Source organism: Pocillopora verrucosa, chromosome 8 (genome assembly GCF_036669915.1).
Source record: "Pocillopora verrucosa isolate sample1 chromosome 8, ASM3666991v2, whole genome shotgun sequence".
Taxonomy (NCBI): domain Eukaryota; kingdom Metazoa; phylum Cnidaria; class Anthozoa; order Scleractinia; family Pocilloporidae; genus Pocillopora; species Pocillopora verrucosa.
Window position 1 is genome coordinate 5,562,389 of NC_089319.1, and position 20,226 is coordinate 5,582,614.

Genomic DNA, 20,226 nt, shown 5'->3' on the forward strand with positions numbered 1-20,226 from the left:
ATTACTGAAATTCTTTCAACTGAGAAACGTGCATGAAATGAGCAGCAATATTTCAACATTCTTTCCCAGGCCCCACTATGTTTGTAATGATCGTGGAAATGGCTCTTACTGCAGTGTCGTACGGCCTACACATTTATTTTGCAATACTTCTCATTTTTCTCAGTGTTATGATGTTTATTCTCTACCGTTTGCTTCGGTTTCCTCGTCCTACGCCGTACACGGTGAGCTGTTTTCTCCGAAGAGGGGCGCTGAGTAGAAGTTCACCCGTGATCATCGGTCATAGAGGCTGTAGTTTGGAAGCGCCAGAAAACACTTTGGCGGCATTCAAATTAGCGAAAGAAAACGGAGCTCAAGGAGTGGAATTTGACTTGGACTTTACGAAAGATGGCGTACCAGTAATAATTCATGATTCAACCGTAGACCGCACAACAGATGGACACGGTAAAGTCCGCGACTTTACTTACGAAGAAATTAGAAGACTGAACGCCTCAGCAAAACACCCCAATAGGTAAGAGAAGCTTATATCCTTGACAATGCCAAAAATAAGAAAAATATTAGGTAGAAAGTTTTCCCTTTTAAACTCGTGACACGAAAAATTCTGTGTAAAAAAAACGTGATTTTTTTGTTAAATTCTTGCGTAAAACATTATCATGACTCCCCCCCGTTTGTTACTCTCTGCCCCACACTATTGTGATGGGCTAATCAATTCAAAGCTTCTAAATCCCTTCCCCCCCGGCAACTCATGGGCATTTGACTGGTGTCTGTGCATAGAGAATAGGGAATTTGACAAAAGATGGGGGGGGGGGGGATTTGAACCTTGCCAGAGTGGGGTGGGGAATTTGAACTGGAAGTGTCAAGTATTTCCAGTTGAATACACATGTTTATTTTTTGATATGTTGGAGTCAAAGGTAAAGAGTTTACTTTCCCAATTTTCATGACATAGAATGATGCTTGCAAGCAGAAAACCCAACAGCAGTGTCAAAAACTAATTTACATGCTTTTTTTTTTCTCTTACCATTTTTTAAAACATTTGGTTCTTTAGGAGGAGCTTTTGACTAATAAATGCAGCCATTGAATAGCGCAGTTCAATGCAACGGTGGTCCTGTGGTTGGGGAGGGGGACCAGGAATTTGGATGAACCAATCCATAAAAGTTCAAATGCCTGGGGGATGGCCCAGGGGGAGGGGGGGAGGGAAGAAGACTAAATAAAAGTGCTTTTGGTGTGGAGGCATTAACAAGCTGCATATAATGAAAACTTGGGTGAGCTAACAGTGTCTCTCTCATAACTGCAATGCATGTGTCACTTCTTTTTTTCTGCAAAAAATTTTACTGAATAGATAGCACATTGAAAAGTATCAGTAGGTTTCTTTAAGAAGATCATTTGACTTAAAAGCCAAATTTACCATTTCTTATCAAGCTTTTTCATTGGATAATGATGCAACATGACATGAAACATGATAATATTTTTGTAGGGAAAAATTTCCAGATGAGCGTATCCCACACCTTCAAGAAGTTGTAGATCTCTGTGTGAACCTTGGTTTACAAATGTATATTGATGTGAAAGCAGCATCACAAGCTGGAAAAGTATGTCGCCAAAATGTTACACTTGTATGTGTTGTGGTTCAAATGTTTCTTTGGTTTAAAATGTTCAAATTTTGTATTCTTTTGCTGCAGAATTTGATAAAAGATGTGAGACAGAGGAAAAATAAAAAAAGAACTAGTTTTACTATTGTTAGTGAATGAGTCTTTGGTTTAATTACAATTTTTTATTTTCCTATACCAGGCTGCAAGTGTCCTCAAAAACTTATTTGCAAGTCACCAGCTGTATGACAAAGCTATAGTTTGCTCATTCTATCCAAATGTAATTTTTCAGGTAAGAAGTTAAACATAGACATATTATACTACAGAAATACAATGATCCATGGGAAGAGAGCAATACATATTGATACAGCTTCCTTAACAAAAAACTCTTCCTTATAAGAGACAAACTTTTTGTGTTTTATGCACATTTCTCCATGACTGGAATTACTTGGAAATGGTTCTAGGCAATTCCAGCCATGCAGAAATTTTTTTCTTCCACTGACCTAATTCAGACACATGAAATGCACTACTTCTTAATAAATACAATTAGTTAACATCACCATATCTACAGAGATTGATTTGATTGTTTTTTTTGTTTTTTTTTTCAGTGATCTTGAGTATTTAAGGTCCACACCAAAATCCACTCTTGAGGGCTTATCATCAAGCAAATCAACTTTCTATAAAATTAGCTCTGTCTTCCTTCTTTGGAAATTAATCCTGTGCCACATTATTTCTCTTTGCTGCCATTAGGTACGCCGAGCTGATCCAAATATTCTCACAGCCCTCACATGGCGGAAAATGTTTATATCCCTTACAGATTATTGTGGTCCATGTAGATACAAGGAGTGGTGGAAGCAACTGTTGGCCCCTCTGCTGGACAGAATATGGGAGCTTCATCTTCACTCCTGGGTTTATGACATACTGGGAGTGTCTGTCTTTCTGTCTCATACAGCGCATTTCTCAAGGTATGGTTACCCTCATTTGTTAGGCAGGAATAGTCAGATCATATGAACAAAGATATGGATAAATGAGTAAATGTTTTCATAAGACAGCTTAAAATCTAGCATAGTCCTGAATGAAGTTTTTCACTAAATGTCATGTTTCAAACTTTCAAGTTATTAAAGTCGAAAGTTCAAAACTTTTATCTTGTTACAGTGCCACTACTGTTACCAGGTTCACTTGTAAACAAATATAACTAATTGAATTTTAAGAAACAAGCCATGAATTGAATTTAACTACATTTAATGGGGCAAATCAATGTGGGCTTTGAAGCATGAAGTGGCAGTGTAGTAAAAAGGGGCATCAAAGTCACAACAGTTTTCAGATGGAAAATAGTATCTTTGTGTCTTTTCTGTTGTCTTGTTTCAAAAAACACACAAAACCATCAGATACTCAGGCTAGACCACAGCACGCCAAGCTGACAAAGAATTATGATGGACTTGATTCCTGTAACCAGATCAATCAGTTTTGTACAAGTGTAGCAGTAATTGCACAAGGTCCAGTTGTATAAAGGCCAGATATCACTATCCAGTGGATAAATCCCTATCCAGCAGATGAGTGTCAACTAAACATACTGTGCTATCTACTGGGTAGAGGTTTATCCAGTGGATAGCATTATCCACTGTTCAAACAATCAGGGCCTTGAATTTAAGGATACTTTTTGCAAAAGACAAATTTTTTATTTGATACTCCTGTTTGTGTCAGGAGTGCATGGTTTTGTGGTAAAGTGTATATGCAGCCACCATCTGTTTTTCTTGTTGTGCTTTTCTTTTCTGAACATTATCATTATAAATTGTGGAAGTGTTTTAATGCATTTTGTTGATGCTGTTGTTTATGTGGTAGTTGCAATACTGTTATATTCTTTCCTGCAGAGAATACCAAAGAGAATGGCAAAACAATGGAGTGAGTGTAGTTCTTTGGACAGTTAATGATCCTGCAGAGAAAGACTACTTTGGTAGAGTTCTGAAGTGCCCAATCATGACAGACTGTGTGGGGAGCAGTTCACAGCAGAGTGCTCCATAAATACCTGATTTATACTTAAACGTTTCAACTGAATGATTCAATTTTTACTTTTAACCCTTAAACTACAAAGGTCTGATCGTTACTTTTCCCCTCTAGTTACCATACATTTCCTTTTAAACTATTTATGACAACTTCTACCTGATAATTTTGGGTATTCTCGTTACCTGTGTGCTGGATTATGTATGAATATTATAGGGAGAAGTTAAATGTTAATCTCTTCAGGGAGTTGAAGAGTTAAAAGCAACCTCTCTTTATGGTAGAATCTAAGCATTAACACAACCTTTCAATGGAAACAAAAACAATTTGAGATGCTGGGAAGTTTGAGGTCACTGAAATTTTTAGAAAATGGCTTCAGGTTCTTCTTCAGTGGAAGTTTGAGTTAGTAAGGTCCTTTTTTTATTTCCTGAGTTCTTTTTGAGGTTGTACTGAAACTTGATTATGTAAATGGAAAGGATTAGGCCTTCCGATGCTTTCAACCTGCTTCTTTTCATGTTTGCTTTTTATTTGATTTTCAAACGTGTGAAGACTCAGAAGAGTTTACTTCATATTCATGGTCAATTGGAGAACAGGGGGTGGGGAGAGTAGAATTGATAGCAGAGGGGTGAAACCACGCCCACTTTGGGGATACAGACTCTGGGATGGGTGTGTGAGTCATAGAAAAGCCTGCAAGGGAAGAAATGCATCATTTAACCCTCTACACCCTAAAACCAGAATGCATATTCTCCTAATTATTGTTCTCTAACCATTTTCTAAAGTGCTGATAAGAAGAATTTGTTTAATAATCAAGAGCTTCTTTAGTTGGTGATCATTTCCTTTATTCTCATGACCTTACTGTGTGATTGAGGTGTGATATTGTAAGGAGAAATTAGATGCTAATCACTCCTAGGGGTCAAAGGGTTAAATTAATACAAGGAAGCAAGACTGGGTGTGATTTATTTAAGAATTGATTTAAAGCAAGTTAAAGATTTCATCACTGTTATTGCAGCGATGAAACATTATTTATTGTACTTCTAAGACGCTAATTGCCTTAGCAAGGGTAATCATCTGTTGCCACAAGGCTGGTCACAATTCATATATCTATTTAACAGGGTTCCAAACCCAATATTTTTTTAAAGTCGCCATTTGCTGACTGTCAATTATTAATTGGTTGCAAAAAGTGTAATCTGCCTGCTGGCAATTTTCTTGAGATTTGCCGAACATTTAAACACTTAACACTTAAACTGGGTCACCCACAGAGGAGGTAAATTTTGTAAAAGAAATGGTTACATGTACGTCACAAGTACCTTAATACACGCAGAAGTGGGTGTTATTTTGAAGTTAGTGGAGCAAAGTTGTTAAGAAATGGGATTTTTGGGAAGGTTTTTTTTAGTAGTAGTGTCCTTTGAGCGGTAGGTAGTGTCCTTTGAGCGGCAATTTTCAGCTGAAATTGCTCCCCCTGTGCAGCATAGGATATGCCAGTAAAACATAATTCAGTTTATATGATATAAATCAAATATTGGTTCACGTGTAAATTAAGGGTGGCTCTTATTTGTGTTCTTAACAGAATGTATTTTGATTTTTGGGGGAGTTTTGATAAATGATATTTAAAATTATTTAATTATTTATTTCAAACAAATGTAAGATGAATTTTTCTTCTTTTTTTGCCATAAAGTTACTTAAACTGGACTCTTAAGCTTTATAGAATGAATGGTATCAACCTTACCTGACCTAACTCCAGATTCTGATTGTTTAAAAAGTGGTTTCATTTAGCAACTTAATAAATCGCCATTTATCGGGCGGCGCTATCCGGCTTTGACCATCTGGAGTCAGATTCAAAACGGACCCCTCCCGCGTTAAGAATTCGTGGACCAAGGGGAGGGGATAGAAAGGAGAAGCAAAGGATATGACGTACTAGTGTTTTATTGGTTCAGTTGGTAAAAAATATATTTAGGAAAATCTTTACGGTATACCGCTATTAGTTGGATACCGGTCATGCAATGAATACTGTACAAATTTTTTGAAATAAGCTGATGTAGGGAGGAACTCTTCTACGCGGCGGAATGATCTTGTGATTTGATATGCATAAATGAAAGCGCACGAAAACGCACCAACAGAAGCGCACCGATATGCTTACATTCGGCGACACGCAGTCATTTGAGTTTATCGCTTTACGAAAACAGGCTGAGTTGCAGTCGAAACGTCGCGATCGTAAGTTGATACTTATTTTGTATCCTAAGTAGCCTGCGTGGCAGACGTTTTTATGTTGTGCTTTACGGTTTTGTAGGGGATGAGTGGCGAAGCCGCGATCTGTCCCAAGTCACTTGCGGCTTCGCAGCCCATCGCATTTAGCGCGCCCAAACCGCTAGTTACGTCAAGTAATTTAGTGTCATCAACTGAGTTGATAACGTAAATTCGAGCGTTAACCTCGAACGGATGGGCTTTCACTCATTGGCCACTTTTACGGTGGCCAATTTTCGTTATCAACTCAGTTGATAACGCCAGTTTCTTTAGAAACTTACCCCTCTATCCGCTAGTTACTTAGGCTATACATATCACAAGAAAAACGTGTCCACGTTCTTTTCGGGAGGCGACACCAATTATTCACTAAATTAAAAGTTAAATGCCCAAGGCTAATTTCAAAACCCTAACTTTTTAATCTAACCGTTATTGCGTCCTGGAGATTTTCTTTTGATTTCATAACTCTGAACAGTGCAAAACCATTATAGAGTCACAGTAACTTTTGGTGAAACCGTGGGAGGTGTATTCTTCCGTAGGCGAAGCGACGCCGGGCGAAACGGTCGCTTGGCAAAACGACCAGCTACTCTTATCTCTATAAACTACGATGAACAAGAAAGACGTCATTCATAGAAAAACCCTTGGCAAAAAAATTAACAAAATCACCACAAACCTGCGAGATTAATTATAAAGGAAAGTGCGTAACAAAGCCCCAGCCATATTGAACCTACAATGACATTCTTACAAATAATTCCCATATTCTTGGGAAATATGTAAGTATTGAAAAACAAGGTCTGGTGAAAGAGGACATACGACACAGCGACATAAATCACACTCGCCAGCATGAAGTTCAACATGGGATAACTCGGGATGTATATCAGCAGTTGTTGTGCGTTGCCGATCATGTAGATGTGAATCTGAGACAGATACGTCTCCAGGGTGATTTTACCGAGCCAACTAAACAAGCCAAGGTAATGCGAGCGGAGGACTGGGTGCAAGTTTCTGAACCACAAGTAGATGACAATTACAATCCACGAGGTGAAAGGGTGAATGGTCATGTAGTATTGTCTTTCCTGCATCAAAACGAAATGAAACCATAACAACAGCACGCCAAACAACGCTAAAGTGATCCACACTTTAAGAAGCAAGGCCAGGTGGTCCCCTCGGCGATTTTCGTGCTTTTTTTCCAAGTATTTAAGGAACTGTTCAATGTACGGGTAGTTATACGCGCACAGCATTCCCACCCATGTGACACAGTGGTCCAACCTGAAAGAGGGCATGGTGCTTTAGATAGTTTGGTATCCTTAATTTTGGGAGTGGAATATCAATAAGAAATTTGGATTGCTCTTTGTTCACTAAAAAAACGTTTTCACGCAACAGGTTCGTTGCGTGAACGAAAGGATTCGAATCAAAGAGTTCTTCTCTTACAAGACTATTTTGTATTAGTCTTCACCGTCCTTAAGCAATTGCGGAAAACCCTTTGGAAAAGAGATGTACGTTTAATCGGCCAAAACAACCTCAACACGGTGATACGGCTAATAATAAAACGTCGTAAAAAGTCCTCGAGGCTTCAAGGTCAATTTAACAACATCAACAGTAGAAGGAGGATAAGAGGATATCTTACCAGCCCGATTTTATTAGCGTAGTGGTTCGAGCGAGGAAGCGCGCAAGATGCTGGGATCTCCGCAGACCTCTGGCACTTCCGCGTCGCTCGCCAGTTCAAATCTTGCAGGCTTCACCGCTTTTATTACATTGCTAATCAGAAACAAGGGACACGTCTCTAGAGATATGTACTTACGTGGAGCGATAGACCCAGTATCGCAGAGTACCTTTGACATTTAAGATAAACTGGAAAGGCCAGAACACTATGTACGAAGCCCCGGGTATATCGAATATCAATAAGTTTATAACCAGGTAGATTGCAAATTTAGCTGCCATGAAGTAACGATTCTGTGAAGAAAAACAGCGTAGGATCAGTGCTCAATCAAAATCCTGATGAGATCAGGCATGTTGTTATCTTCATAATTCTTCATAATATAATTACATCTATATTCACGATTACTACCAAATTCACTCCGTATATACTAAAGCAGTGGATAGCGTTGAAGGCGCGCTCCACTCCGAACATCCTGTGCTATTCGCCTCCGAGCAACTACCGCGGGATTTGTGCCGGAAAATAATATAATCGTTGCAGGTCTAATGAGTGAAAATCATCTTTTTGTGTTATATTATCCCACTGTCTTAGTATTTATTAAAACAGCTATTCACCTCAGTGTCGTTGGCTAGCGGTGGATATTTGTATCGCCGCTTCTCGGCTGGGTAAACATCCACCACTGGCGACCTCCACTGAGGTGAATAGTTTTTAATTATCTGGCTGGGCATCGGTCCGTATTTAACTCACGAGAAAGGAGTTTTTACTCAATTTCAATGGAGAGGAATACAATGATGGATCGCAACTCTTGTCCATATATGGCCTCTGTCGTTTGCAACCTCAGCTACTCACCTTATTGTAAGACTTGAACACTGCCATCATGACGTAAACTGTGATGAACCAATAGGTGTGCATGGCACACACGTAATAGCGGACGAACTCGTTGTTGGTGACAGCCATCACCATGAAAACCAAAAAGTTGAGACGAAACATCATCCTTAACAAGCGGAACAGAGAGTAGTCCTTCTTTATCCAGAAATACGAGAAATTACCTGAGGTCAAAAGAAAATATAAATCTATTCCTATAAGAAATATGGTGAAGAGCTCGGAAATAAGATAGTCGAAAAAGAGAAAGATTCTTTTTTACCAAATCCTGTCATCCATACGTAGGCAGCAATGTAACATCTTATGGAATTGAACACTTCTTGAGCATCAAAATAGTGATACCACACAAACTGCACCTGTAACCACGACACGTACAACAAAATATGTGATTAACCGCAATTATTTCTCTGCGGTGTTCTTTTGATGCAGCTTGGAATCAGAATCGTGTTCTCTAATTAAAACCCGCTAGCCGGGTTCAGTATGTTTTGTTCTAGGCAGAGTCGGCAATTTTTAGGATACAATGACAAGACTAGACAAGACAAGACCGTTTTCAGCGAGGAGTTAGAATCAGTTTTGAGAAAGCAAAAAAAAATATCAGGGTGTAGCGTATTGTATAGACCTCCGCTTGCTTTGCAGTTTCAGCTTAGGCTTTCATTAATTTACCTATGTCGTTGTTTTTAGCATCAGCCAACTGACACTCGTTTATACTCATTTCTCGCACGCCAATTAAAAGTTTTCATCGAGGCAATACACACAGTGCGTCATAGGAAAGGATTTCATTATGGCAAGATTCACTGACCTGCATCCATCCTTTCCACTCTTCTGTTTGATCTCTGTTGACAAGCTTTTCAGGTGTTTTTCGAATAGTGTAAACGAAGGCGACGATGACTAGAAGGGCGAACAAAAACGTGAACATGTCTCTGGAATACTGCTTTTGAGTCTTTGGCCTGAAAGGGTAAACAAATTTAAAGGTTTCCAATGTTTATTTCCCTGGGAAACGGGCTACTCTCAGTATAAAACAAAAATGGCAAGTAATACCTTTAAAGTAGTGCTGACCCACTTTTTGCCCACATTGATCATCTGATCTTAGAATCGTAAATGTAACCATTGGCTCTCGGCCTAGGAGCTGTTACTGAGGAGGCCCTTTTTTTTAAATCTGTTTAGTTTGGCTAACAGTGTAGCCTAATGTTTACGTTTTAACCACGCGAACTAGTCACGATATCAGGTCAAGTAGTAAATCGCTAGTGTTTTCTTTCCTCGTGTTTATTTGTTTGTTTTGTTTTCGTTGTATCATGATTTATTTTCCGCAATTGTTGCTCGCAGTAAGACCGAATTCAAACCCCGATGAAATAGTAAATACCAGTAACTGCTGTTGACATTCAAACAAATGTCACTTCCTTATTACAGAAAAAACGTAGCTTGCATTCACGCAATGAATCTGGAGTCGTTTGTGACGCTCGTGAAAATCCAACTACTGTACTAATGAACACTTGAAGAACCTGTGGTAGGGAAAAATGTAAACAATTTTATCCATCTCCAGTTCCCTTACCAGATATGCTGATAGTCGCACAGCCAGAAATAAAGCATAATCACTCCAAAAATCACAGCTTTTGCTAAAAAATCTTCGAAAGATGGCTGATCCGGGTCTGTCTCTAGAAGTTTCTCAAATATTCCTCGGTTGTTTTGCCCCGCCTCTGTTGCGTCGCCGCGGCCAAATCGTGATACTGAGGCTAAAACGAGAATTAAAGTCGACTTCAAATGACCCACAGTTAGCTCGATTCATACGACGTGGGATTTTTTTTTACTTTGCCTGTGATTTAATAACCTGTATATTGTAAGCAGAGGGTATTAAAAAAGTTGAAATGTTCCTCCTGGGGTAAGGGCTATCCACCAAAGTACTTTTCAGGGTAGGTCTCGCTTAACAAGGTCATCATTTTGTCGACTTATCATTTTCCAGTCTTTTATCGCCGTGCGCGCGGTACGGAATTACGGGGAGGAAGAGGGGATGGGGGGAAAGAGGGCGAGACCTCCTTTCCCTCTTGTCTACCCATAACACACGCCCCTAGGCTGCCCGTATTATGGCGGTGATTCGGGAGAGGCAGATGTTGCCACTCCCGCGATAGACCGCTGAAAGCTTTTGAAAGCGATAATGATATTTGGGATGCATGTTATCATCGTTCTCTGTACGTAGGCGACCGCAAAAATGATTTCCCCTATCCTACTGCTTTTTTCTTTTCGTAGCTGCACTGCTCAAAAAACCCTCAATGCCAGCTACGCAACTGCAACCTCGTTCCCAGTGTCCACGCTCTTCCTCCCTCGAGGGAGGAAGAGAGAGGACCCTGGGAACGAGGGTTGTTTACTATTATTTATTAATTATTAACTATTGGTAACTAACAATTTCCACCACTAAAGCAAACATTATCTAAACTGAAGACTCCAGCGTCATTGTACTTACGTGATTTGGAAACTGGATACAATGATATCAAGACATTTTCCTTCGCTAAAAACACGAGAAGCAAATCGTAAGTTTTTTTTTTTTTTTTTTCTTTTTTTTTTACAAATCGTAAGTTACTATCTAGGTTCATCTAAATCGCTCAACAATAGAGTTCTAAAGCGTGACTTCACGTTACCATGGCGCTGAAATATTCAATTCTAAACAACACGGATTATCTCTTGCGCGTGGGTCAATTAGCCATTGTGTTGAGGTCAATACATGTCAAGAACATAAGATTTGAGGGAAAGGAGGTACATAATCACTGTCTAATAGATTACGAGGGCATCGGTTCAAATTTGAAACAAGTGACAGGGAGCATTGAGGAAGAACGAATTTTTCCAATTGAAACACAGAACTGAACTTACTAATAGTGTTTTTTAATTGTCACGTGGTGAAGTTGCGGATGCTAGTGAAAGTTGCGTGACATATTTGGACGAAAAGAAACGCAACCCTTTAGCTTAGTTTCCTAGCGTAACCATTTCACTGCGGTATGTTAATGAAAAGGTTTTTACATTAAATCATGTGGTATTTTCAGCTACCCTTTTCGTCTCCCTCTGCCTCTTTATCTTCCTCTTCATTAGCTTTTCTCTTGTCTCGCCACTTCAGAATGTAACGCTTGGTTTTAAGCATAACCCACAGAAAGATGATGGATAACCAGAGACAGAACAGTGCCTTTTGATGGATAGTTATCGGGCGCTTCGGTTCGACCCTAAGAACAAGAGGAATTTCAATTGACATCAAGTTCCGAACGTGAACATCTTTTATGTTTCATTCTCAGTCACCTCTAAAGACGCTTATAACTTTGATCTCAGCCTAACTCAAAGGACACATAAGCATGATTTCATACGACGATGATTGCGAGTCAAAGCACAAGAAGAACTTATTACATTGACTTTTTTTTCGCAATTTTTCACGCTGATCGGGGCGATATGGTATTGCAACCTCGTTCCCAGGTTCTTAGAAACTGCAGCCTGCTAGCCTGGATTTCTCACTAAGTTTAAGCTTACCTTCCAAACGTTTGTATGGAGTTTAGGTAAATGTTGTGCTCTTCGTAATGAACAGCAGCGCTATCCTTGTAGATAGCTCCACCCATTCTTGCAAATTTCCTGTTGCTAAGAGTGGCGAAAAGGAATTTTTATTAGCATTATAACACTTTGATTTAACTCAGGAATCACCTCCAACTTCGTGCACACTTTTGATTTTTTAGTCGAGCAATGGTAAGGCACTGGGAACCATACTCTAACACTCGTTGCGTGCGTAGTCGGTACTATGATATATAGTGAGCTCGGTTACCGTCTTTTCCGAGACAAGAAGCTGCATCGGTGCTACACTTGCTGTTGTCCAGTTCGCAGCCTTTGTTTGGTCTAGTAACACAACGTCCTCTATTTCCCGTTTGAGAGAAAGCGCGTTGCGTGACGAGACCAAATAACGGTTGCGAGCGGACTACGCATACGGCCGTTCCTCCAACAGAGAGAAAATCAAAATTACTCGTCTACAATTAGTTACCTCAAAAATATAATTCCGCATAATTTTGCTACGAAAAGCATACTGAAACTCTGTTGTACCTATAGCAGACCCTAACTAACGATATATTGCGATCTCGTATGAGTGAAGGTACATAAATCAAGAAGTAAGGATAATATTTCAAAGAGGGCTCCTGATTCATTGGTTAATGTCGACCTGGACCTTGCCTTGTGTCTGTGAAATTTACACGCAATTGGGTTGAGCCCAAAGTAGCTTAAAGCGACTTTAATTCGTAGAAGAAGTCAAACGCGGGAGAAATGCGTGGAAAACTCAACATTAGTAGCATTTAGTTCTCAAATGTGCCCAAAATTTCTGATTAATGTCATTCTTTGTTTACAGCCCCGTGATCCATGACATTATTTACAAGAAAACAATACCCTAACACTGTGATTGGTACAGGATATTCAAATGCTATGATATGATTGGTGCAAGATACAAACCCTAATACAGCAATCTGATTGGTGCAAGATACATACCTAAATGCGGCGATCTGATTGGTGCGAGATACATACCCTAATGCCGCTATCTGATTGGTGCGAGAAACGTACCACTCTATACGCTGACGTAAAGTTATTTTTTTCGGTAAAAAAATAACTGAAAAAGCACTATTAATTTCATATTGTCTTACTTTCGTGAAATTTACGGAGCATTTTAATTTTAAAGAAATAAAAAAGAAAGATTAAAATTGCACAGACACCGTCGTTGTTTGGGGCCATGACCAAAGGCAACGTTGGTAGTTTAGGATTGTTACCGTGACCTCATAATCTTCATCGTATCAGAGTACATGAAACTTGATTAGTAAACCATTAGTTGAGTTAGAGAACGCTTTGGATATCCTCCTAAGAATTAGAGCCGTAAATATTGGTACGTAAATTCCTTTGTATTGTTTCGCTTTTCAATATCGTGTTATATTTCTTAAGTACATCGAATCAGTTAGCGTTCTGTGATCTATTTTCAGTTCACCTTTTGTTTTATATGAAAAAAAAGAGAATAAAGTTAATGAATGCGACAACATGCGTTTATTCAGATTATCCAAACCAGTCACGAAGAGTTAACAAGGTAGCCCAGGTAAATATTGTTGTTATCGCCGAGATAATTAGTTGACTCATAATTTTTTTATAGGCTTTTTCAAATTGAATTGCTGGCTCGTTACGATTTTTGATCTTTTTTTGAAAAATCAAAGAAGCAAGATTTCTCGTGAAGAAAAATTATAGGCTTAATTAATAAAAGCCTTTTCAGAGCAGGTGACCAAACCAGCTGCCATAAGATCACTGAACCGTTTCAACGTTTAAAAATTCACTCTTCGTAATGATAATCACACACATATACACAAAACAAAGCTCTGTCAGCTGTCGAAGTACAGCCGAGAACACCATGGTATCTACAAGAGCAATGGGTTGATATATCTGTTATTAACAAATTTCTTAAATTTGACGAACGCGAAAAGTCACTTACCAGTAAGACGGTGGGATAAAATCGAACGGAATTGAAGGATTTCCTAAATATTTTTCTCTGTTGATGCCTGGCCTCAAAAGCCAAAGTTCTATATGTTTTCTCGTACAGAATTAAGACCCTAGGCGGTGGTCAGATATCTTCATGTTACCATTCAACTAAACGCATACTCTTGCAAAAGACAAAACATCAGTAATGTCTAATGTGTCTCTGACTAGGTCTCACTAACAATTTGCCAACACATTTAGTAAATTACGTCATTTTAGTCAATAGAGGTATTCTTTATTGACACCCTGAAACGGCTTCATCTAATGTGTCTTTTGGAACAGATAAAATAAGAGATAAGGAAAAAAAACTCAAGATGAAAAATCCGGCAAACTTTGATTGGGAATACTGGCAAGAAGCTCGAAGAGTCTGAGTGACATCGCTTACAATTTGGAAAAGAAACAACAAATTACGGGAACCCAAACAACAATTTTTTAAAGCAAATGGAGGCAACTCAGAAAGAAAAGATAAAAATCGCTAATTAACAAATGGTAACAATCCTTTAAAAAATTTAAAAGAGAAGGTCGCGAAAAATTCAGGTCAGATTCAAAGGGTTAGTATTTTCCTGCGTTTGACTTGGTAATTAGCAGGAAAATATGCTCTCATCGGTATCTTATGTTTTTTAGGCATGTGCGCTTGTATGTGGGCAATAAGCGGGGGTATCAATTTGCTGTTCCAGCGTTCGGGTTATTTTTGTTTGTTTTTGACGTCTCATTGTGTGTGTTTTCTTTCTGCCTTCTTTTGCGGATGTTTTCAATTCTACAATGTGGTTGCCTCTTTGGGCTGCTGGTCTCTAGGGATCTCGTGTTTTACACTACCTTGCAAGTTTTCTCTCGGATGTTGCGTTGGCTAGTAGAGCACCCCGAATACTTCATCCAAGTATTTCTCTTCTTACTGAGATGGAAGTCTTGGGCCTGAGAACATGGCTTGACAGTTTTTCCTGCATCTCCGTTTCACTTTGCTATTTATTTGCGTCATTTAATGAATGAGGCAAGACAGCATCTCCCTTAGAGTCAGCAGGTCATAACATTGCCTGGTTAGACCAGTTAGGTGGCGAGTATTCTTGCTGGTGCGCAGCGTTTGCTGGTCCATCACACATTAAAGAAAGAGCCCATCACAGCCTTTCAGTTAAAACAATTAGTTGCCTGCAGGGCGCACTCGATGGCCTCTTTGTATAATATTGGTTTGGTTGTTATTTGCTTGCTGGCTTTTGCCACCTTTTTCAGATTTGATGAGCTTGCTAAGCTTGTTCGATCCGATGTTAAATATCGAAAATGACATGGTAAAGTTATTTATTCAATCAAAGTAAAACTGATCAGTATAGGGATGGAGCTTTGATTGTAGTTAGTAGCTTCCTCTGGGAAAGCAACTTGTCCGGTTGCTATAATGAATCGTTATTCAGAAAGAGCTGGGTTTTCCTGCGATAGTCTTCTGTTTTGCCACCTTGCTAAAACTAAATGTGGTTACATGCCTAATACTAAAGGTTTAAGCTATTTACGGTCAAGATAATTGGTGCTAGAGGCTTTTAAAGATATTGTACCGGATATTTCTGCCATTGGTACGCATAGTCTTAGGGGTGGCGGGGCTACTGCTGCTGCAAATGTTGACGTGCCAGACCGTCTTTTCAAGCGTCATGGTCGCTGGGCTAGTAAATCGGCTGAGGACGGGTATGTTCAAGATTCTTTATCTTCACGTTTGTCGGTTTCTAAGATTTCTCGTGCGTACTGCTTTTTAATTCAATCTATCTCTTTAGTTGGTCTTGCCCGGGGAACTGTTGTATATGGGGTACAGCTGGCCTGGGGTTTTCCTACTAGGTGCAAGTAGACGTACGGGGAGGTTTTTCACCCAGCCGTTGTTCCACGACCTCATGTCAGTTAGCTTGTGGTTCAGATCTTTGGAGCTGAGTGTTACATGGATTGTATTTTTTTGTTTAGTTTTACTTATATATTACTTTTCTATGATACGTTATATATCCTGTAGTCTTTTCGGATTACAAACAGAGCGCTTGGCTTGAAGCGAGCCGCACCCAAGGGTTGTGCGTATTCTTTTGTTGGGTCAAACTGAGAATCAGAGGAGAGTTGAAAAAAAAACGTAAACGAAATGTGTTTAACTTTTTCCGAAAGCAATCTGCTTTGTATCATTCGGTCTAATTTTGTACATGAACACCACGTATCGCCTTTTAGTGTTTATTTGAACTACTTCTGTTATCAAGTTTATAAAATCCATTAATATTCAATGTTCATTGAGTTTCCAATTGTTGAAATTTCCTCCTTGAAATTGCTTGTTATTATTTATTACAATGTAGAAAGAGGAGCATGACACATTATCGCCTTGACCTATTTTTCTTTTCTTTTACTGCGGATGTACACTTGGAGAAGTGGAATAACCTCGCCACATAATAAAGGCACGACTACTTGTTCCGGGAAATCAGCGAAGAAACGGGTCGAAGAATGAATTGTAGGTATCGATTCCTAAAAACTTTTGTCATTGAAGATGCTACAACAGCCTTTTTTCTTTTTCAAGAGTAAAGATTGAAAAGTAATCCTTTAGTTATCAGATTGGTCTAAACCTTTTCAAGGACTTTCAAAATTTGCACCCTCTATATCAATCGGGCATGTGCAGCACTACACCATGCCACGACGTAGACGTCTGTTCCTGTTGACTTTCCTCTTGGCCATAAAACACCATTTACAACCTGGGTTGTTAGAGTCAACTCTTCTTGAAATGTTTTGATTTGTGGTGAGAATGAACTTTTTTTCTCTTGTTATTTTTTCCAGACGGTCCATTCTGGTGGTGGTCACTTTTCTTACTTGATGTTCCTCTTCTTCTTCTAAATTTCTTGTGTGATTTTTGCTGATGTTTGGGAGTGGTTCTGTGCATGTAAACAGTTGAAGAAAGTCTCATCGACAGCTACAATGCAGTTCTAGACTACTTCTCCCTTTGTGTTGTTCTTTAACCCTTTAACTCTCAAGATCTCATTGGTAATTCTCCTTACTGTCTGCCAAATGATTCTCATCATGTTAGTTTGGAGAATTTGGTATTGGATCAATTAGTAATCTCATAATTGATATTTTCCTTTTAATCTCATCACTTGCCCACATGATATTGTATAGATATTGTAAGGAGAAATTCTGTCTTGGTCACTCATGGGAGTTAAAGGGTGAAATACATGTATGTAATTAAAAATCAGTAGAAAACATTGATATAAAAGAACATAATGAAGTTCAGCTTGAGAAACTTAACAGTGTCTGCCATGAGTGACCAAAACAGAGTTTCTCCTAACAATACCAATACATTATCCTGCAGACATGTGATGAGAATACAGAAAATAATCAATTAGGGGATTATTAGTTGATCCAATACTAAATTCTCCAAACTCCCATCATAAGAACTGCATTGCTTACAGTAAGAAGAATTCCTACTGAGATCTTGGGAGTGAAAGGGTTAAGCTCATGTGGAGTTCCTTTTTTGGGGTAAGTAGAGGGGAAAGATTACTTTCCTGATGCGGAAATCTAGCCCCAAAGATAATGACTGCCCTGAAAATTATGAATTTCCCAAGATAATGACTGTCCCAAAGATGATGACTGCTCCAAAGATGATAACACCCCCAAAGATGATGACTGCCCCAAAGATAACAACTTCCCCAAAGATGATGACTGCCCCACAAATGATGACTGTTTTAAAGATGATGACTGCCCCAAAGAGGACAGTTTGATTTTTTTGAGGCCTTGTAACACCTCTCCCAACTTAGGAAGACATAAGATATAAATACAAATAAGTTAAACTTACTTTTCTGTCATTTTAGCAGAGGTTTCATTCTGTTTCTCTAAAGGTGAACTATAAGGTTGTGATGTTTCTGTTTCCATCAACCCCTTTAAAAGAAAAAGACCAAAAAATGCTAATGATGAATAATTTAAAATCTAATTCAAATGCAGGTTAGGAGGAACAAATGATGACTAACTGAAGGTTCTAGACAGTGATACAACAACAAAATCATGGGGACCAAGAATTATTAATTATTATTATTATTATTATAAAGGGGGTAAGTTTTTAAAGAAACTGTGGTGTGGCATCAGTGAGGGTACTACAAGATAATTTGGTTTTACCAACTTATTTTATAATGCAAATCAGCCATCAAAGAGATTTTCTTAATAAGCTAATTGATGATATATAATCAATTGCAATGGACGAGAGACCTGACTGTACTTTGGACATTGATTAATATGTTAGTATCTATTATTTACTTTGTTGGGTCCAATACATGTAAATTTTCCACCATCCAAGTTCACATCACTGATTGTAGTAACTGTGACAACTTGCTCAGGATGTTCATAAGTTGCATCAACTGCTGAAGGTGCCTCCTCTTCCTCATTCTCATCATCTGATTCCAGAGCCTCTGAAATAAGTAACTAATAGTTTATGATTCCAAACTATATTTCTTTTTGCCAAAATAAATGGATTATCTGCACCCACCATTTTCAGCCACTTGTTGTCGAGCTTCTGATCAAATATGTAACCAATCCACTACAAAGAGATCACTAGGGTGATGAAGACTGTGAGTTATGGTCAAAAGATATGTTTTGTTTCAAAATTTAGACCTTGTAACAAGAATTATTGTTACTGAAATAATATTTTTTAAGGTGGTGGCCTACTGACCCATAGTTTATCCCAATGTCTATAGCATTAAGTGACCAGAGGTATAACTACTCTCCCTGGATGAAGTGCCAGTCCATCCAAGGTTACCTTTCAAAAATTCTCAGACATTCCCTGAAAGTTACTGCCTGTTAGTGCTGATTAATAGACTGGCTGGAGAGTGTCTTTGTGAATTTGAAGTCACTGATAACTGCATATAGCATAAAAAGTCTTCAAATCCCATTTCTAAAATTCTTACCTAATTCTTTTCTGTGTTTTTCCATTTGTTCAATCAAGCTCTTCTTTTTCTACACAAGGAGATAAATACACTTTTAGAGCTTACAACAGTTTTCCGTCTTACCTCTAGGGTAGTTGAGGATATAAATTATCCTTTCAGCTTCTGTACACTTTTAGTCAGTTGGTTCTGAGAATTGAAAAATAATCTATTTTGGGATATTGCCCTCCAAGAGAAACAAATAATATCAGGACAGGCCAATGAAGAAGTGCCTATAGTCATCAGTCAGGAAAATCAACCCTCAATTCAAATTTTATGGGGCATTCTACAGAGGCCATCAAAGTTACCTAGAACACTTTTGTTAGTCAGACACAGTTCAGGACAACCAAAGCTTTTGCAACAAACTAACCTCTTGTTTAAGCTCTTTTCTTCTTTCCTTTTCCTGCTTCGTCAATTCTTCCATGGCCTTCTTCCTTCGTTCATTTTTCCTCTTGTGAAAACCAAGAAGATACTCCCTACAGATTGAGAATGAAAATAAGATAAAATACTGACCATGTTCTGAAATCTTCCACGGCTGTTGGAACTTCAATAGTGTTTGCAAGGTATCATATTTTTTAATCTTGGGTAATACATGTAATCATACAAATAAGGATTGTGTTGTTATTAAAAGCTGTAAGTTCTGTGCAAGGTATGATAGCATTTGTTGCCCTAATTGGTAAGACATGCTTTTTTTTACTCAGCTGTGCTTTACTTTCTGTTCTAATGAAACATCATTACAAGTAAAAACACCAAGGTATGAAAACATTAATCATTCCTATGCCTGACCAAGACAGAATTTCTCCCTACAATACAAAGCCAACAAATGATGAGAATAAAGAAAAATATCAATTAGGGGATTAATGGTTGACCCAATATCAAATTCTTCAAACTGACATCGTAGGAATTGTATGACAGACTGTAAGGATAGTTATTAATGAGATATTGGGGTTGAAAGGGTTAGGATGATTTAAACGTGTGAAACTGTAAATGAAAATATTCAAGTTTAAATAAAATAATCAGTAGAGCTAGAGGGGTTGTTCACTGACTACTTAGTATAACACTTCACTACACGTGACAACGACACAAAATTATGGCCCAAACGCCTTGTTTCTGTGCGGTTTTGTACTTTAAGCACTTCCTGAAAATTGAATCAGCTGAGTAGATATGAAAGCTGATCTTCTCCTTACAACAAAAAACGATAAAATGAAATATAAAATTCAACACGTGCCAAAAATAAAATACAGCATGAGCAGTAATTAAAGGTTCTTAAATTACTTTTTGGTCGATTAAGAGACGAATTAGTGAGTACTTAGGGTCAAGGAGAGCTAATAATCAGGATCACTCAGCCAATATTCTAAATACCTTCGAGAATTTTCATCGAATACAAGGACCTTCTTCTCTTTCCTGTGTTTCTTCTTCTTCGCCGCCATCTTGAAAAGACTACCACTGGTAA

General features: G+C 38.5%; 3 protein-coding genes across 4 annotated transcripts; 1 reads left to right on the forward strand and 2 right to left on the reverse strand.

The window, feature by feature from the left end:
• The first annotated feature begins 13 nt into the window (after positions 1-13).
• Positions 14-5,284, forward strand: LOC131797421 (glycerophosphodiester phosphodiesterase 1). Of its 2 annotated transcripts, none has more exons than XM_059115050.2 (5): positions 14-508; positions 1,472-1,583; positions 1,783-1,872; positions 2,398-2,545; positions 3,452-5,284. In XM_059115050.2, exons 1-5 carry the CDS (start codon positions 78-80, stop codon positions 3,484-3,486), a joined length of 816 nt encoding a protein of 271 aa, XP_058971033.1. In that variant the 5' UTR covers positions 14-77; the 3' UTR covers positions 3,487-5,284. The 2 variants fall into 2 exon arrangements, with proteins under 2 accessions (XP_058971033.1, XP_058971024.2); XM_059115041.2 differs by having other exon boundaries at positions 15-508; positions 2,331-2,545; positions 3,452-5,283.
• A 1,054-nt stretch (positions 5,285-6,338) lies between these two features.
• On the reverse strand, positions 6,339-13,958 carry LOC131797411 (uncharacterized). The gene is made up of 10 exons (XM_059115031.2): positions 13,826-13,958; positions 11,854-11,958; positions 11,386-11,555; positions 10,808-10,852; positions 9,902-10,082; positions 9,152-9,299; positions 8,615-8,708; positions 8,320-8,519; positions 7,615-7,766; positions 6,339-7,082 (listed from the first exon to the last, which is right to left on the reverse strand). Exons 2-10 carry the CDS (start codon positions 11,937-11,939, stop codon positions 6,479-6,481), a joined length of 1,680 nt encoding a protein of 559 aa, XP_058971014.2. The 5' UTR covers positions 11,940-11,958; positions 13,826-13,958; the 3' UTR covers positions 6,339-6,478.
• Positions 13,959-15,968: 2,010 nt separating this feature from the next.
• LOC131797453 (nucleolar protein 12-like) lies at positions 15,969-20,208 on the reverse strand. The gene is made up of 6 exons (XM_059115080.2): positions 20,136-20,208; positions 19,144-19,249; positions 18,759-18,807; positions 18,112-18,263; positions 17,657-17,739; positions 15,969-16,739 (listed from the first exon to the last, which is right to left on the reverse strand). The coding sequence occupies exons 1-6, from the start codon at positions 20,201-20,203 to the stop codon at positions 16,577-16,579; spliced, it is 621 nt and encodes a 206-aa protein (XP_058971063.1). The 5' UTR covers positions 20,204-20,208; the 3' UTR covers positions 15,969-16,576.
• Between the last annotated feature and the right edge of the window lie 18 nt (positions 20,209-20,226).

Coding starts and splice junctions, on each gene's coding strand:
- LOC131797421 (XM_059115041.2), top strand. CDS start 78: ATGTTTGTAATGATCGTGGAAATGGCTCTTACTGCAGTGTCGTACGGC. Junction 1,584..1,782: donor CAGCATCACAAGCTGGAAAA/GTATGTCGCCAA, acceptor TTCCTATACCAG/GCTGCAAGTGTCCTCAAAAA. Junction 2,546..3,451: donor CATACAGCGCATTTCTCAAG/GTATGGTTACCC, acceptor TCTTTCCTGCAG/AGAATACCAAAGAGAATGGC.
- LOC131797453 (XM_059115080.2), bottom strand. CDS start 20,203: ATGGCGGCGAAGAAGAAGAAACACAGGAAAGAGAAGAAGGTCCTTGTA. Junction 19,250..20,135: donor TTCGATGAAAATTCTCGAAG/GTATTTAGAATA, acceptor CTCAATCTGTAG/GGAGTATCTTCTTGGTTTTC. Junction 18,264..18,758: donor AAAACACAGAAAAGAATTAG/GTAAGAATTTTA, acceptor TACTTATTTCAG/AGGCTCTGGAATCAGATGAT.
- LOC131797411 (XM_059115031.2), bottom strand. CDS start 11,939: ATGGGTGGAGCTATCTACAAGGATAGCGCTGCTGTTCATTACGAAGAG. Junction 8,709..9,151: donor AGTGGAAAGGATGGATGCAG/GTCAGTGAATCT, acceptor TCGTGGTTACAG/GTGCAGTTTGTGTGGTATCA. Junction 7,767..8,319: donor TGTTCAAGTCTTACAATAAG/GTGAGTAGCTGA, acceptor TTTTCTTCACAG/AATCGTTACTTCATGGCAGC.